Source organism: Hemiscyllium ocellatum, chromosome 43 (genome assembly GCF_020745735.1).
Source record: "Hemiscyllium ocellatum isolate sHemOce1 chromosome 43, sHemOce1.pat.X.cur, whole genome shotgun sequence".
Taxonomy (NCBI): domain Eukaryota; kingdom Metazoa; phylum Chordata; class Chondrichthyes; order Orectolobiformes; family Hemiscylliidae; genus Hemiscyllium; species Hemiscyllium ocellatum.
The window spans coordinates 20409244-20427082 of NC_083443.1; the positions used below are offsets into that span (position 1 = coordinate 20409244).

At 40.2% G+C, this 17839-nt stretch overlaps 1 protein-coding gene across 2 annotated transcripts in view; it reads right to left on the bottom strand.

The window, feature by feature from the left end:
- Window positions 1-17839, bottom strand: part of LOC132834896 (vinculin) — a 120108-nt gene that overhangs the window by 20324 nt on the left and 81945 nt on the right. For both annotated transcript variants that reach the window (XM_060853994.1, XM_060853993.1), the window contains exons 12-17: window positions 13167-13366; window positions 10091-10219; window positions 8436-8585; window positions 7722-7830; window positions 2815-3117; window positions 2027-2151 (exon numbers count right to left, since the gene is read on the bottom strand). In XM_060853994.1, the coding sequence (XP_060709977.1) occupies window positions 2027-2151; window positions 2815-3117; window positions 7722-7830; window positions 8436-8585; window positions 10091-10219; window positions 13167-13366 (1016 nt within the window). The remainder of the gene's footprint in view (window positions 1-2026; window positions 2152-2814; window positions 3118-7721; window positions 7831-8435; window positions 8586-10090; window positions 10220-13166; window positions 13367-17839) is intronic.

Here is a 17839-nt window from a genome sequence, read left to right on the forward strand (position 1 = left end):
ATTTTATCCCAGTAAGATGCTGCCAATACATCTTAAATGATGAACATGGACTTTGAAAGGAAGCACATCAGCTAAGTACAAGGAATTTCACAATATACATCAGTCTCTCCTTTTCCTCACCATTCACTTAACGTACAAGGAAAAATTTGCAAAATTATCCTACTATGTTCAGGGTATTTGACAATTCAGTTGAAGTTTACGTTCATTTTTTTCTTATTTGGACTAAATGACACAATACATTGAAGTACTAGAAAACAGTTAACGATATTAAATAAACTGAACAAGCTTCAGTGCAATGTTTCTCAAGCCAACCCAAGTCATTAAAGTATGACACCTTTATCTTTCTAACAGGTGATTCAATAAAATGATCCTAATTAAGGATCAATGTGCAAAAGTTCACATTCAACTAGCACTATATTTATTAGTGTCATCCAGCAGGACTCAGGAGTAAAGGTTAAATTTCATAAAACATTATGTTCAAAACAGATAGACTTTTGAAAAACAAAAGATGTTTAATTCCATTTAGTTTGATGCATTAATTGCCTTTAAATAGTAAGCAAATCACCAATGTGGCCTGCGACATGTTTCAAACAATTGAAGTTTTAACATTTTTATTCTCTAAAAAGTTGCCTTTCCACGACAACTAAGTGAATGATTCCAATTTTATACATTTCTTTTCTTTACAAGAAATTTGTTACAGACTTCAGTATGGCAGCATGGTAGCACTGCTGCCTCAGAATACCAGAGGCCCGGGTTCAATTCCCACCTTGGGAGTTTACACATTCTCCCAGTGTCCACGTGGGTTTCCTCCAGGTGCTCCAGTTTCCTCCCACATGTGCAGGTTAGGTGAATTGGCCATGCTAAATTGCCCATAGTGTTAGGTGAAGGGGTAAATGTAGGGAAATGGGTATGGGTGGGTCCCTCCTGCGGAGGGTCGGTGTGGACTTGTTGGTCCGAAGGGCCCATTTCCACACTAATTAATCTAATCTAATCTTCACCGTAATCACTTGCAATTATTTAAAACTCAGGATCCTGCTTCCTCATAGACTGCCATATTCTGGTACAATTCCTGGCAGTCCTTCTGTGTTTTTCTCTCTGCTAAATGTTTAATCTAGATTATTTCAACCAGGTCTATGCTAGGCAAAATTTTCAACCTTTCTCCCACGAACTGTCTCTCTAAACTGAGCACAAGCTCCCACCCACATTTTATTTGATGAACATCATCTGAATTAAACAAAGGAATATCCCTAAATTTCTAAGCTCACCTCCATCACCATGTGGCATACTTTAAACGATCTATACAGAAATGTCAATTAATTGTTATTAACTCTGAAACCCTTATAATTCCAGAATTCAAATGAGTAACTTTTACCTTTGGGTGGGCGGGTGGCAGGGTCAAGTGACAGTCAACTCTCCAGTCTCTGGGGGAACTACCAAGCCCTCATTCACAAATGTGCCTTCAGTTTCTTCAATCTGGGAACTACAATCTAAAACCTTTTGGTGAAATAACTACAGAGCACCTTTGTCTACCAGAGGCTCATAGATCGGTCATCCATTGCGTAGCTTTCTCCTTTCACTCAAACTTGAAAAAATAAATATAGAGATTTCCTTTGAAACTATAAATGCCTCGGATCTATTTGAAGTACACTTACTTCAGAGTTGCCTATTGTTTTCTCAAAGTGATGTTTCAATTTATCTGAGATTTAACATCAATTCTTAAAAGTGAAATTTATACTTGTGAAATAAAATTATAGAATTAGGTCTTTGAATCAAAATCTTTTCTATATGTTAACCACATAAGTTAATTCACACAACTCAATTTATCTGACAAAAAAAAAAGCAATAAAAAGTCTTCCTTACTCAAGAATTTTCTTTTAAGAAGTCTGTTGATTAGTAAGCCTTTATGTTCTGAATGTTATTTTCCTGATGACATAGCTTTCTTTGTAAACATTCAGCAGCAACATTTAATCAAGCAACCTGAAAGATAAGTATCTACAGCAACGATAAATATCAAAAGTAGACCTACATGAAGTTGATCAAGGTCAGGTGGAGGAGGAGGAAATTCTGGTTCTTGAGGTTGGAAGGCTTCTCTAACTTTGGCTACAGCACCTAAAATTCGATATCCTGAATCCAAGAAACTTTTCTGCAAACCTATGGGTAAGAATCAGATTATTAACAAAAATAAACTGATTAAAATATTTTAAACAAATGCATATTTCTGGTTTTAAAACTATCTAAACTCAGAAAAGCATACCCCATTGAGAAAAACAAATAATTTTGTTTATGTACAACGAAAATCAAAATTAATTAACTTCAATTTTTACAAATCATACCTTTGTTCTGTTCAGTCATTTTTACAGAACTCAGAAGCAGATGCTTTTATCTCTAGACAAGATAGGTTTGGTAATACATCAGTGTGGGAAGCAAAGGCACGGATGCAGACAGACATTAATTAAATTTTACAAACTGGACAGAATTTAGATTAAGTGACCATGTAATGTTCAACTATGATTAAAATGGTACAGTAACTCAACAAAATCATGTCTTCTTGTTGCTGATGAGGTGGAAGCTTGAGGGGATCAGCACCTGAGATTGAATAGATGTTATGTTAAGCACCTCAACTTCAGGTCTTTAGCTGAAGACCACTGATATACTGCAATTGTTTCTGAAGTCCTATTCCTGGAGTGAATAGCATCCACCTTAAAGTCAGAGTAAATGGTTTATTTTGCAACAAGTCAAAGCAAGAAAAATCCAAAACACACAGAACAATCTGATGAAGTACAAAATTAGCAATAAAACCTCAGTGGATCTTACCAGGATCTGAAATGTTCCCAGCAACAGCTTTAGCATCCATTACCATAGGAGAAATAGTCTTGCTGAGATCATCAGATGCTGCTTTCACTGATTCACGGAATTTTGGGTCTTCTGAATTTTCGACTTCTCTCTTAGCAACCAAAAGAATTCGGTTTGCACGACGGGCAATGCTTGTTGCTCCAGCAACTAGCATTTGAGGTTGTACGTTAGCCATGGCTACTTTGCACTTGTCTATGTCTTTCTTGATAGCTTCCTCAGAGGCATCCAGAAGAGACCTGGTGTCAATCGCTTCATCCACCAAACCTATGAAATATGTGATACATTAACACCTGGCATTATCAACATTAAATTGAGCAAACATAAATCTGAAATTCAAGCAGTTACTGAAACTCAGCTCATTTAATACAAAAGCTTGCAGTTTGGAATAGTTCGAAATGGAGTAACACTGTGGCTCGACACATTGGAAATGAGAGAATACAGTTGTGTTTTACTAACCACTTAGAAATATATTCCATAAAACAGCAGATAAGATTTGCACAATTTCTTAAGCAGTGATTAAAAACAAGCGTTCAGTCACTCGGTGCTGCTTGAGAAGGAAAATTCAAAGCATAGTTGTCACTGGCTGCTTCCTAAACTGGGAGTTAGTACAGAGGAAAGGAACAGGTTAAATTGATATTTACAAAGCATACCAGGAATCTACTTGTTCAACATTCCTAATTCAGATTATACACAATTCTTCAATTTAGAGAGATGAAGCAAGCTCAAATGATAATTAATCCTTAACAGCAGCGATCAAGAAAGTCATCCCACAAACTTATGGCATTTTTAGTGCAGAATTGCCAACAGAGGTGGACAGCATATGTAGGTTTATGGCTCCAATTGCTACCAAAGGAGCATAGGAGAGGAGAGGAGGGGGGAAACTGGCTTCATTTTAATTTAGGAAAAAAAAAGCTTTCAAGGCATGCTCAACTTAGGTTTTTCCTGTAAAGTAGGTATGGAAATAAAAACATTTAAAGCAATTTCTGAACATGAAAGTAAGGATGATAAACAGAACATTGGTGATACAAATTGAATACAGTCTGAAGGGCAAGGTCTTTCAGAGGAAGTCCACTAGATTGATACCTGAATCGAGTGGGTTGTGATATTGTTGAAGACCAATCCCCTGGTTGTGCCAGGGTCACTGGCCAATATTGTGTGGAAAAAGAGATATGATAGTAGCTATGTTATTCCTTTTACCTCCAACCTATATAGTGGTTCCCACTGCAACTGGCCTGATGGAGGCAACTGTAGACTGGAAAAGATTGATTACAGAGGACAAACATGGAGGGTGGGCATGGCGACCCCTCTTGGGATACGAATTACAAGCTCCAGTGTTAAGATAAATTTGAAGTTGTGAATGGCCATCAGTCCCCTAAAAATAAAGATCACCGTCAGCCACACAAGTTAAAAAGATGGGGGAATTAAAACCTAGGAACAATTAGAATGGCCAAGAGGTACTTTGATTCGCACTTAGAGACAAAGAGTTTTGTTCGTGGCTGTGTCACAGCAAGATTTATGGAGCTAAGCTCCCTAATTTTGATTGTTCTGGTATGTGAATGTCTCATTTCTTTTACAAGAAAAGAATAAACAAAAAGCTAAAAACTGAGATAGGAAGAAAGTTATAAAATATTCAAGAGCGAGCACCCGGGGAGGGGGGGGAAATAGGGGTGATGTTGAAAGATATTCAGGTATTGGAGATGCAGGGACACCTGCCCTTATATGCACTAGTGTCAACAGTTTGCAACAGTGTGTGAAACAAGCATTCTGCACCCTCGGCATAGGTCAGAAAATTAGGAACCTGGGATGTGGCCTCTTGTGAACAAGCACTAAATCTATTTTGAAAGAAAAATTGTGATTAATGATTTCCACTTGGCTCAAAGAATGGCAGGATAAGCCGATAGTAAATGGACAGGTATCTTACAGATGTTCTCTGAAGAGCTCCCAGTGCAGAGGAGACCACATCGGTGCAACGGATACAATAAATGACATTGGTGGACGTGCAGGTGAAACTTTGATGGATGTGGAAGGGTCCTTTGGGGCCTTGGATGGTGGTGAGGGAGGAGGTGTGGGCGCAGGTTTTGCAATTCCTGCGGTGGCGGGGGAGGGTAGTTTGTTGGGGGGTGTGGACCTGACCAGGTAATCAAGGAGGGAAGGATCTTTGCAGAAAGCGGAAAGGGGTGGAGAGGAAAGTATATCTCTGGTGGTGTGGTCCATTTGGAGGTGGCGGAAATGTCGGCGGATGATATGGCTTATGCGGAGGTTGGTAGGGTGAAAAGTGAGGACCGGGGGGGGGTTCTGTCCTTGTTATGGTTTGAGGGGTGGGATCTGAGAGTGGACGTGTGGGATGTGATGAGATGCATTGGAGGGCATCTTCAACCATGTGCCAAGGGAAATTGTGATCTCTAAAGAAGGAGGCCATCTGGTGTGTTGTGTGATGGAACTGGTCTTCCTGGGAGCAGATACGGCGAAGGCAGAGGAATTGAGAATACGGGATGGCATTTTTGCAGGAGGTGGGGTGGGAAGAGATGTAATCCAGGTAGCTGTGGGAGTCGGTGGATTTTATGCGGTCTCCTCTACATTGGGGAGACTGGACACCCCCTCGCAGAGCGCTTCAGGGAACATCAACCCCACCGCCTCGTGGCCCAACATTTCAACTCTCCCTCCCACTCTGCCGAGGACATGCAAGTCCTGGGCCGCCTCTGCTGCCGCTCCCTCACCACTTGACGCCTGAAGGAAGAATGCCTCATCTTCCACCTCAGAACACTTCAACCCCAGGGCATTAATGAGGACTTCACCAGTTTCCTCATTTCCCCTCCCCCCACCTTACCTCAGTTCCAACCTTCCAGCTCAGCACTGTCTTCATGACCTGTCCTACCTGCCAATCTCCTTCCCCACGTATACGCTCCACCCTCCCCTCTGATCTATCACCTCCATCCCCACCCCCATCCCCACCCCCATTCACCTATTGTACTCTTTGCTACCTTCTCCCTAGCCCCACCCCCCCATTTATCTCTTCACCCTGGAGGCTTCCTGCCTCTATTCCCGATGAACATTTTGCCCGAAATGTTGATTTTCCTGCTCCTTGGATGCTGCCTGATTTGCTGTGCTTTTCTAGCACCACTCTGATCTAAATTGTGGTTTCCAGCATCTGAAGAAGTTACCAAATGGCAAGGACAGATGGGCCAGGGTGGTGCAGGGCTTGTCCACAGATATGAGGTCTTGAAGGAGGTGCCCAAACAATGATTCCCAGATGGATTGCTTAATCTAGTTGTTACAATGAGCCTTAAAACAACCTGTAAACATTAGTGACGTACTGGAATGCAAACCCTAATCTGGGAGTCAGGAGGTGATTATTGGGAATGTACCTGCAGTATATTTGCAGGTGATCAAGCCTTTAATCGAGATGACGACTCACCTTAGTTTAACACTGTGACTTTGCAATGTATACCTTCAGGTGGCGCTGATGTGATCCGGACAAACAATATGAACTGGTCTAGGAATTCCTGGTCGCTAAATGAGGTGAGTGATGGTCTTCCACCGGGATAGCCAGAACGAGCCCAAACCACAATCCAAATTACAGGTAAAAATCGAATACGTCCAGTGACCTCGTGATCCATATATTCCATGTGCCAACCCTGACGGAGGTTGATTGGGACCAGGATACCCATTAGGGGCTGAACTTATCTTAGATGCCAGTCCAACGACCTCCGCTAAGTAACCCTTTCCCGAGGGGACTCTGGTAAGGGGAAATAAGCAGGCCCAGTACTACATCTTTGGGATGGGAACAAGACAGCGAAGACCTCAGGGACAAATAGCAGGCCCTTGTTTTAACTGTGGGCGATATGGCCACTACAGAGTGAAGTGTCCTTATCATTTCCTTGAAATACCATAGAGATTGACATGCTTGCATAAGGGAAAATCAGTGTGTGTGGATCAACATGCGTAAATATAAAAACACACACGCAGAATCATTATACTTTTGGCGTGGTCCACGATTACAAAGGATTTTTAAGTTCCACACATATGGAGATACAAGTGGACAGACTGGGCTTGTTTTCACTGGAGTTCAGAATTAATAAGAGCAAGTTTACAGGATGCTCATAGTTTGGGTAAGGTAGACTTGGGAAAAATGTTTACTGTTGTGGGAAATGAATGGGAATTAGAGGACATGGATGCAAAATAAGGGGTCACTATTTTAGGACTAATGAAGCACAGTTTTTTTTTCCACAGGGTTGCATGGCTTTAAAATTCTCCATGTCAGATTTTAAGGTGTAGGTAAATCAATCTTGTTAAGTAAGGTAATCAAAGGCTAATGGGAATGTGGAATTGGAGGGGGTGGGGGGAATCAGCTATGACCTTTACTGAATAGTAGAGCAAACGTAAAGGGGCTTGGAGCCTACCTCTACTCCAACTTCATATGTATGTATGTCACAATGAAGATAAATGAAATAGTTCACCCAATTCACAAGGACACACATACTCAAAAGGGAGCATTGGTTAGAGGCTGGGTTACAAACACTGTGGTGCAGATTCTCTGAACAGCTATTTGAGCAAGTGATGCTCACTGTTGAGAACACAGGATCAATGAACCCAAGTTAAAAGACAAAATGCTGCTTCAGTTACATTTAGATATCTTATAACAAGTATCTTGATAGTGCTAAGGTTGTTGACTTGACTCCAAATTCTTGCCATTTGCTAATATATTGTTTTGCAAGTGAAGGCTTGAAGTTCAAAACAAAGTTGGTTTGTGCAGCTACTTCTTAAGATAGCCAGTGATACAAGGAAGCAGGGAAAAGCATTACTCAATGGTCTTTCACAGTTACAAATTGTAACGTTCATGTGATTATAAGTTTAATGCTTCTGCTCACCTGTCATTTTCTCAACATTGTCAATCCACTGGTTTTTCATGGTTTCAAAATGTTCATTTGCTGCTTGGTTACCAGGATTTCTCAACAAGATGCGAGCAGCTGAAACCACCTGCACAATAATTCAATAATAGTCAAATCAAGCACTTAGGGTTAGGGGATCCAACACTGCTGCCGGCATAGTATTTTTAAAAATCTACCAGTACAACAAATATCGATTCAGAACTGCATGACTGACCATTCTTAGATGCTTACAGTACAGAAGGAGGCCATTTGGACCATCAAGCTCATGCCAGTCAAAGATCTTATGACAATAATCCCACTTTCCAGCTCTTGACCCATAGCCCTGTCAGCTACATCAAAGCATCTTAATATCTTCATACTGCTTAAATGTTGTACTCTGACTCAGCAACCTTTTCTGTTCGAGGTTCAGGCTTCCCCTATCATTCCGCTACAGGATGAAAACAAAACTTTTCACGTGGAAAAGCCATTTCACAATAAATTCATGAATAGTATTTGCAGCCAATTGAAACAGCATGGTCAATTTTCTCGTCATTCCACTAGATGGTGCACTCGAAAGTTGAAAACAAGGGGGCATGTTGCTACAAATTACAGTCTTTTTATATATATTTATATATAATTTATATATACATATACATATATATACATAATGTGTGTGTGTGTCTGTGTGTGTTTAAAATTAATAGCTGTACCTACCTGTGGTGTTAACTCCCGAGCAGATTTCACAGCTGTCTGTATACCTTCTACGGTGCTTTTATTTGCAGCCCCAACAGCAGCAGCTTTCTCTGCCGTGGCACCAAGTCTGGCAGCATGGTTCTCAAAATATGCTGCCCTCTCTTCGAACACCTGACAAATTATCATGGTTTTTATTTTATGTATTGAACATAAAGTAAGTTTTCCATCATTAATTGGGCTAATAATAAGACTTGCAGGTCCTGCTAATCATATTTTACTAGATTTACAGTAACATCTTGACACAGTAATAGTCATAATTCAGTACAGAAGGCAATGTATTCAGAGTCATGGCACTGTACAGTATGCAAACCAACTCTTTGGTCCAAACCTTCCATGCTGACTAGAGATCCTAAATTAGTCTAGTTCCATTTGCCAATATTTGGTCCATATTGCTTGAAATTCTTCCTGTTCTTATCCACACCCAGATGCTTTTTAAGTGTTGCAATTCTATCAGCCTCCTCCATCTCCTCTGGCAGCTCACTCCATACATGCACCACCCTCTGTGTGAAAACATTGCTCCTTCAGTCCCTTTTAAATTTTTCCCTTCTCACCTTGATCTTCACCAATTTTGATACTTCAGGAAAACACAATTAAGTCACATGTTTTCAAGACAAAGAGGGGAGGTGCAAAACCAATATTTCCAACCATTCAATCCACACAGACTTCATTTTTTCAAAAACACCTTCTTAGGATGTGGATGCTACTGATGAGGCAGCATATTTATTGCTCTTAGGAAGATGACAGTGATCTTGACGTACTGCAGTCCATGGGTATTTGTTATAACAACAGCTCCGAGAGAAAGCGAGTTCTGAGTATTTTTGTCCAGACATCATGAAGGAACAACAACATTATTCGAAGTCAGGATGGTTGATGACTTGGAAGCGAACTTCCAGATGTCAATGTTTCCATATAACTGGTGTTGCTATCCTTCAATTTGGAACATTTGCAATTGGTTATGCAAATTGAGACCTGGTCTTATGCCACATATGCAACATCAACTTAGACTGCAAAACATTTTTTTTTAAATTGAACACTCATGTACCAACAGCACAAGTGAATTCAACCATCCATCCATCCATAACAACCACAAAGATATTTCTCCTGTATTTCTGGTTTGCTTTTCTTCTGTTCAACTGAAATAACCAAAACTTTTCAATGGCAATCCAAAGCTAAGTCTAAATTGATGTTAAACAACCATTTACAAAGGGTATGATAAGTGAAAAGACAGTCAGGAAACTGTTGTCCCATCTTGCAGGAATCACTCCAGTTCTGCTCAGTACTTTCCAAAAAAAAACAAGTCATGCTTGGCTACTTAGCAGTATAGTGCCCATATCCAACCATTTCACAATGTCATGAATGGATGCTCCGATGTGTTGCTATTAGCAAATGAAATCATTTGCAACAGGCCTTGTTTGCATGGTCTTTTCTTTAAGTTAAACAACTGTAATAGTAAATTACAGGTAAAGTTGTCTATCTGGTTTGGTTCCTTCATTTTCAATGAATGATTAACACAGCTACACCTGGACACTGCACCATCTCCTTCAAATATAAAGTTTACGTGGTTACATCTTCTCAGCAAAACCTTTTTCAGTCACTAAATCGTTATTCCCACTTACCTCTTCTCTGTTTGGTGCATCTGGTGGAGCTGTGGCTGCTACAGCAAGCAACTTAATTGGAGTGGTAGTGTCACTAAAAACATCAGATACTTCCTGGGTCATGACTTCTTGCATTTTGCCTTTTAGATCCTAAGTGAGGTTAAACATGATAGAAGTATTATTTTACCTTCAAGGAAGCCAAGATCATTTACAAGCCCTAAATTAAATTTAAATGGCATTTGCAATGGGAATAGATTAACTCTACATACAAGGTAAAGCAATGTAATATAAAGGAACATAAGTAATGCACTAAAACCATTTTTTTTTAAAAGCTGCTTAAGGTAAAGACAAAACTATAGTGATGCCAAATGTTTCGGTAATTGAGAGAACGAATGGGATGTATTGCCTGAGAACGCTAACCACATAAAATGAAATGTTGTCATCATAGAAGAGTTGAGGTCCACATAATAGTACCAAGTATTGTTCACTGAAGGCCATTTTCAAATGAGGAATTTTTCTCAAAGATTAAAATATTGAAGCACTAGTTATAGGCTTGTACAATACTTCAGAGTTCAATTATTCTACTCTATGAATAATAGTTCATATCCAAATTCTGATCAAAGTAGCTCCTGTTTACAAGTATAAAGTGGAGATCAGGCCAGACAAAAAAATGGTGAAAACTGATAATTTCAGCATTCTCATGAAGACAGAATTGATTGTCATTCGGCCTTAATTCCTTTACTAAACATGTAGAAATCTTGTCAGGAAGAACTTTAAGCTCAGAAAGGAAAATGATATGGGTTAAAAAGGGAACTTATTTCAGGAATAAAATTGCCAAGAATCATAAGAGCGAAGTAGTGCAGATGCTGGACGATCAGGGATAGCATAGGGAATTTGTGTGTGGAGTCAGATGAGGTAGGGGTAGCCCCAAATGAGTTTTTTGCTTCTGTCTATATGAAAGAAACGAACTTTGTAGTGAATGAAACCTTTGAAGAGCAGGTGTGCATGCTGGAATGGATAGTGATAGAGGAAGCTGATGTACTGAAAATTTTGTCAAACATTAAGATTGACAAATCGCCAGGCCCAAACCAGATTTGTCCTCGGCTGATTTGGGAAACGAGAAATGTAATTGCTTCGCCACTTGCGAAGATCTTTGCATCCTTGCTCTCCACTGGAGTCGTACCTGAGGACTGGAGAGAGGCAAATGTAATTCCTCTCTTCGAGAAAGGAAATAGGGAAATCCCGGCAATTACAGACCAGTAAGTCTCACGTCTGTCATTTGCAAGGTGTTAGAAAGGATTCTGAGGGATAGGATTTATGACAATCTGGAAGAGCATGGCTTGATTAAATGCAGTCAACATGGCTTTGAGAGGGGCAGGTCATGCCTCACAAACCTTATCGAGTTCTTTGAGGATGTGACTAGAAAGGTTGATAGGGTCAAGCTGTGGATGTGGTGTATATGGACTTCAGAAAGGCATTTGATAAGGTTCCCCACGGTAGGCTCATTCAGAAGGTCAGGAGGAATGGGATACAGGGGAACTTAGTTGTCTAGATACAGAATTGGCTGGCCAACAGAAGACAGTGAGTGGTAGTAGAAGAAAAATATTCTGCCTGGAAGTCTGTGGTGAGTGGTGTTCCACAGGGCTCTGTCTTTGGGTCTCTACTGTTTGTAATTTTTATTAATGACGTGGATGGGGGGATTGAAGGATGGGTCAGCAAGTTTGCAGATAACACAAAGGTTGGCGATGTCGTTGACAGTATGGAAGGCTGTTGTAGGCTGCAGTGGGACATTGACAGTATGCAGAGATGAGCTGAGAGGTGGCAGATGGAGTTCAGCCTGGATAAATGAGAGGTGATGCATTTTGGAAGGTCAAATTTGAAAGCTGAGTACAGGATTAAGGATAGGACTCTTGGCAGTGTGGAGAAACAGAGGGTTCTTGGTGTGCAGGTACGTAGATCCCTTAAAATGGCCACCCAAGTGGACAGGGTTATTAAGAAAGCATATGGTGTTCTGGCTTTCATTAACAGGGGTATTGAGTTCAAGAGTTGTGAGATCTTGTTGCAGCTCTATAAAACTTTGGTTAGACCGCACTTGGAAGACTGCGTCCAGTTCTGGTCGCCCTATTGTAGGAAAGACGTGGATGCTTTGGAGAGGGTTCAGAGGAGGTTTACCAGGATACTGTCTGGAGTGGAGGGCTTATCTTATGAGGAGAGGTTGACTGAGCTCAGACTTTTATCATTGGAGAAAAAAAAAGAGAAGAGGGGACCTAATTGTGGTATACAAGATAATGAGAGGCATAGATAGAGTCGATAGCCAGAGGCTATTTCCCAGGGCAGAAATGGCTAATACGAGGGGCCATAGTTTTAAGCTGGTTGGAGGAAAGTATAGAGGGGATGTCAGAGGCGGGTTCTTTACACAGGAATGCATTGCCAGCAGTAGTTGTGGATGCCAGGTCACTGGGGACATTTAAGAGACTACTGCCCATGCATATGGTCACAGAAATTAAGGGTGCATACATGAGGATCAGTGGTCGGCACACATCGTGGGCTGAAGGGCCTGTTCTGTGCTGTACTGTTCTATGTTCCATAACACTGGGCAAACTCAGCAGCCCTGACAGCATCTTGTGGAGGGGGAAAAGGAGATAACTTTCGCATCTGATTCGACTCTTCTGAAGAGTAGTCAATACAGGACTCAAAACATTAGCTGTATCTTTCCACAAGTTCCGCCAGATCTCCTGAGATTTTCCCAGCATCCTTTCTGTTTGCTGAGAATAATAGCAAAGTATGTAGGTTGCAAAGTGCATGTCAAGGTTGAGTTCTTTAATGTACTGATAAAACTTGATTCAGTAAAGTGAATCACAACATGTTGAAAATGCTCACAAGACCAAACAATATCTGTGGAACCAGAATCAGTGGTGATGTTTCAGGTCAATGACCTTCCATCAGAACCATTCTAACAAAATATCACCAATCTGAAGCATGAATTGTACCAAGCCCGCTGAATATTTCTATTGCCAGCTTTGGATTTCAGATGAGTAACATTCACATTTGCATTTAGTAAACCAAAATGACCAAGTCACATCCTCAGCATTTGTACCTTTAGTGCATCCTGCAATTGTGCAGCAATTGCTCTGGCCTGAGGACTGTCACCTTCACCCCGAGCTGCCAAATCTGCAAGTTGTCCAGCTAGCTGTTCTACTTTGTCACACTTTCCAACCAGCTCTTGGCGATAAGGGCCCATCATTGCATTTGCCAGTCGACGGCCCTCAGCTACAAGTCCACGAATAGCTGCTTGGCCTAAAAAAAAAGACAAGTTGTTAAATTAAATGAAACACAAGTTTTAAAAAAGCCAATTGTTTAACAAAGCACCAACTTTGGACATTTTGACATTCAAAATGACTGGATTTTGAGAAGTGCTAAGTGGAAGATAGGAGCTGCATGACAATTAGAGATTATAGCTGTAAAAATACATTTGGGGAGGGGATGATGGCGAAATCAAGGCAAAATCAGCTTTGAGTCTTCTTGATCACTTTTTGAAAGCTAGTGTCAAACACAATTGCTCAAGTTTTGGTCTGAGAGAACGGTTTGGTTGTCTTGAGTCTGCATACTAGCATTAAGTACAATGACTTGCTGGCCAGGATCTAGAAGAACCTTTTATTAATTTGACAGAGGCTTCGTTTTGTTTTGAGGTAATGGACCAACCTAGAGTTGCTCTAAACAGGATACTTTCTATGCAATTGCCTGCACTCAAGTGGTGTTCACCAAGCTCAGACTGGTGAGGGTGTCCACTTCCATCGGAATACCTCGAAACCCATATGCTCCATCGGAATACCTTGAAACTCATTTACTCATGATAAAGTTATTGTAGCACCTGTTTAAAGTCCACTTGAGCTTCAGCTAACAGGCATTGCTACATAGTTACTTTATTAATCCTGCATACCTGATGGTCTCTGACCATCTAATGAAGGGTTAAATCAAATTCAGTCTGAACTTAGTACCTGGTGCCTCAGGGAAAGTTAGGCTCCGAATGACAAAAGCTGCAGCTCCACAGGCTCATGAGGATTATCTGTTGTCTTTGCCACAATGCCATCTGCCCACAAAAAACAAAACGTTCTTTCCACATATTGGGTTCAGGCCTTAAAAGCAGGATTGAATAAGTCAATCTTCTCAATTAAAGTAGTGAGATAGGAAAATGCTTAACCCAACTCAAAGATGACTGCTGTCAACAAGTTTCTTCAGGATCATGCTTTACTCTCATTGCCATTGAAAAAGTTCAATGGAGACCAGCATCGCGCCATGAAGTCACCCTGTATTTATACACTAACTGTCATTTGACTACAGTACTGCCTTACACAGAGTCAGGCACCAGAGTATCAGTATCCCTGACACTCAATCTTTTTCATATCAGTCATGGTGCCCCGATTGAGGCTGTTAATCTGATCCAATCAGGGAACTCATTCTACGAGTTCCAACTGGCTGACCACATCACAATCATTGCAGAACCCAAACCAAATATCAATGAGCTTCAATTTTGCAACCATCTCCTACTTGTCTACTCATTCCATGGATAGTGACTAAACTGTAAATTTGCCTTCCAGCACAATTGATTCTACAGATAGAATTGACAAATTGCAGTTTGCGGAAAGTTTCACATTTGCAGGTTTTATCATCGTGAATTTTCACAGATGTGGACAGCTGTAGTTTTGAAAAGTAATTCATGAAGCATTTGCCTGGATCAATCTTGGCTAACAATTATTTTCGGAGAACATTTGATTTCAAGTTTTGGAAATGCTCTGGATAGTTGGATGACATTAACAACATTTTCTACAAGATGAACAGTGTGACACAAATGTTTTATACTCTGTCTCATGTTGTAACTCATCACATACTGATCCATGGAAAATGCAGGGATTTGGGGGGGGGGGGGGGGGGGGGAGAAGATTGGGTTGTGTGGGATACTCTTTGGAGATAGTGTGGACTCAATGGGCTGAATGGCCTTCCACACTTTAGGGATTCTCTGATACTATAATTCATCAATAAACCTCCCTACTGGATGATGTTTGTAATTGCTTGAAGGTAGTCTTCGTATGCAATCGATTTTCATTGGCTCACAGTGCTTTGTAGCTGTATCATCCTCTCTTCTAATGCACTGCCTCTGCCAACAACTTTTTCCACTGCAGACATTGCAAAATTGAAGAAAGCTAAGTCCATGCAGAAGGCCCGACCTTGCAAATTTCTTACTATGTCTGGTGACAATTCAATCGTTGAGTTTGTATTTATGCTTCATTGGTTTCTAAGGACAAATTTATGTTTCTTTTCTATCCAGTGGCTGTTCCTTGCAATAAGTCTTTAGTTTGTTTGGATGAAGCTTCCATGGATGTGGTTGCGATCACCATTTTAATTCTAGTTTTCAAATGGGGAGTTTGTAAACAAACAATTGCTCTGCATTTGCTTGCTGAGAGATGTATGGATTCCGTGGGCTTCTGTCCAAATGGCACAATTTCTAATCGAACAATACAAAAGTTAATTCTAACTCTGAATTCATCTCCTAATGAGATCTATCTTTTGAGGCTCTTTTAGATCTTCAGCTGTTAATCTTAGAATGATAAGTCTATGTGGACTTTGTTCCCAATTGCCAAGTAAATCGTATTGAAGTGCTTTTCTGCCTTGATCGCACCTAAACCTACAAATCATAGTTCTGAATGATGTTTGAACATTTTACATCTTTCTTCTCCCAATTTAAGGCAACTTAGTGAACATTTCAAAAATATGCCTTGGATCTTCTTTCACTAACCATCTGGAGCTCAGTCATTTTTCCTGCTGCTGCTTTAAAATTGTCCTTCTTACAAACAAACTGTAGCACTTGAAAATTATTTAAAAGTTGAAACTTCTTCAATTTAAATGCTGTTGATTTTCCAGCAACTTTTTAAACATAGCAATATTAGTATAAGACATCGAAACAGGAGGAGGCCATTCAATCCATCAAGTCAACTCCACTGTTCAATCAAATTATCACTGAACCAAATCTTCAACTCCACATTCCTGCCATTTCCCCATAACTCTTCATTCCCTTACCGATTGAAAATGCCTCTCTCTCAGCCTTGAGTATCCTCAATGTCCCAATTTATACACTGCTCTTCAGGAAATAATTCCACAGATTCATACTTTCCTCAACTTGGTCTTAAGTGTTACAATTAAGTTTGGAATCTTTTTCAGATTATTTTCAAGGTTTGTACATCTTCTGAGTCTTCTTACAATACCTTAAAGAAAAACTAAAAAAGTATATTCCTAAGTGTAAGACCAAGTGGAACAGTCACACTTTTTTCCCATTTGCTTTTACAAATCATCATTTCCTACAAAGATTTTAATGACGAGTAAATCCAACACGTCTCAAACAAGCCTTGGCAGAAAATATTAGCAGGCCAGAGATTTTTTTTAAAAATCTGCTTCTCCATAATATCTACTTGCTAAGTGAAGGCAGAACAAACATCGATGCAACCCCTATATTTTCATTCCCTTTCTTTAACACATACCATTGCCACTCTAAGTCTTGATTGCACACACTCAACACTCTCACTTGCAGTCAATGAACTCCAGCCAAGAGTTTATAGTGCAAGAGAAAAGTAATGTTTGTAGGTTTGAGCTGGGGGAAGGTTGTGGAGGAGATCCCAGCAATCAGCATTGGCAAACTTGCTTTTCCAGATGTAGATGGTTTTTCAATGTTCCTTCATTGGATGCTGGGGTCATTAGCTAAGTAAATATTTGGTGTCTATAATATCTAAATGCCCTTGAAGTTATTGGCTGTCTCCCTGAGCCTTTGCAGTACTTGGAGTATTGCAACAGCCACAGGACTGTTAAGAATAGAGATTGAGAATTTTGATCCAGTGATATTAAAAGAAAGTCACATGTTAGGATGGTAAGTGGTTTGGAGGGGAGCTTGCAGCTGGTGGTATTCCTGTGCATCTGTTACTCCTGTTCTTTTAAATGACAAAGGTTTACACTGTGCTATCAAAGGAGCCTTGGTAAGTTACTGCAATGCATCTTGTTGATGGTACACATTAGCATTAAGTGTCTTCACTGTTGCACAAAGGTCAATCAATTTGCCAGCTTTGTTCCAGAGGGTGGTCAGTAACTTAATTTAGCACACAGTATTCCAGATTTCATTAATATGGGCAAAGACTACAACAGCAAGGAAGTTAAGTTCAAGTTTTACACATTCCTCCAACCTCAGCTGAAATATTGCATTCGAGCATCACACTTGAAAAAGGATGTGAAGGCATCACAGAGGGCGTGGATCAGGTTTAATAGAATAGCTTCATTGATCAGTAATTTCATTTAGGAAGGTAGATTGGAGAAGTAAGGTCTGTTTTTCTTTGAATGGAGAAGATCAAGAGGAGACATGATTGAAGCATTCAGAATCGTGAGAGGTCTTGACAAAATAAATGGAAAAAAATTACCACTCAAAAAAGGTTGAAAATGAGTGGGCAATACATTAATTAAAGCAGAAGTGATATTAATGAAGTCTTTCACTCAAGTTGTTAGGGTCTGAAATGCATCACACAAGTGTGGTGGAAATGGATTCAATGGTAGTCTTCAAAGAGAATTGAATGTTATTTGGAATGCAATAAAGTGCAGTGTTACCATGAGATGTTTCCAGAATGACATCGAATGAGATGTTTGTTTGGACAGCCAACATGGCCAATGGGCTCAATGGTCTTTTTTTTAAAAAAAGGATTGATTAGATTACTTAGCGTGGAAACAGGCCCTTCG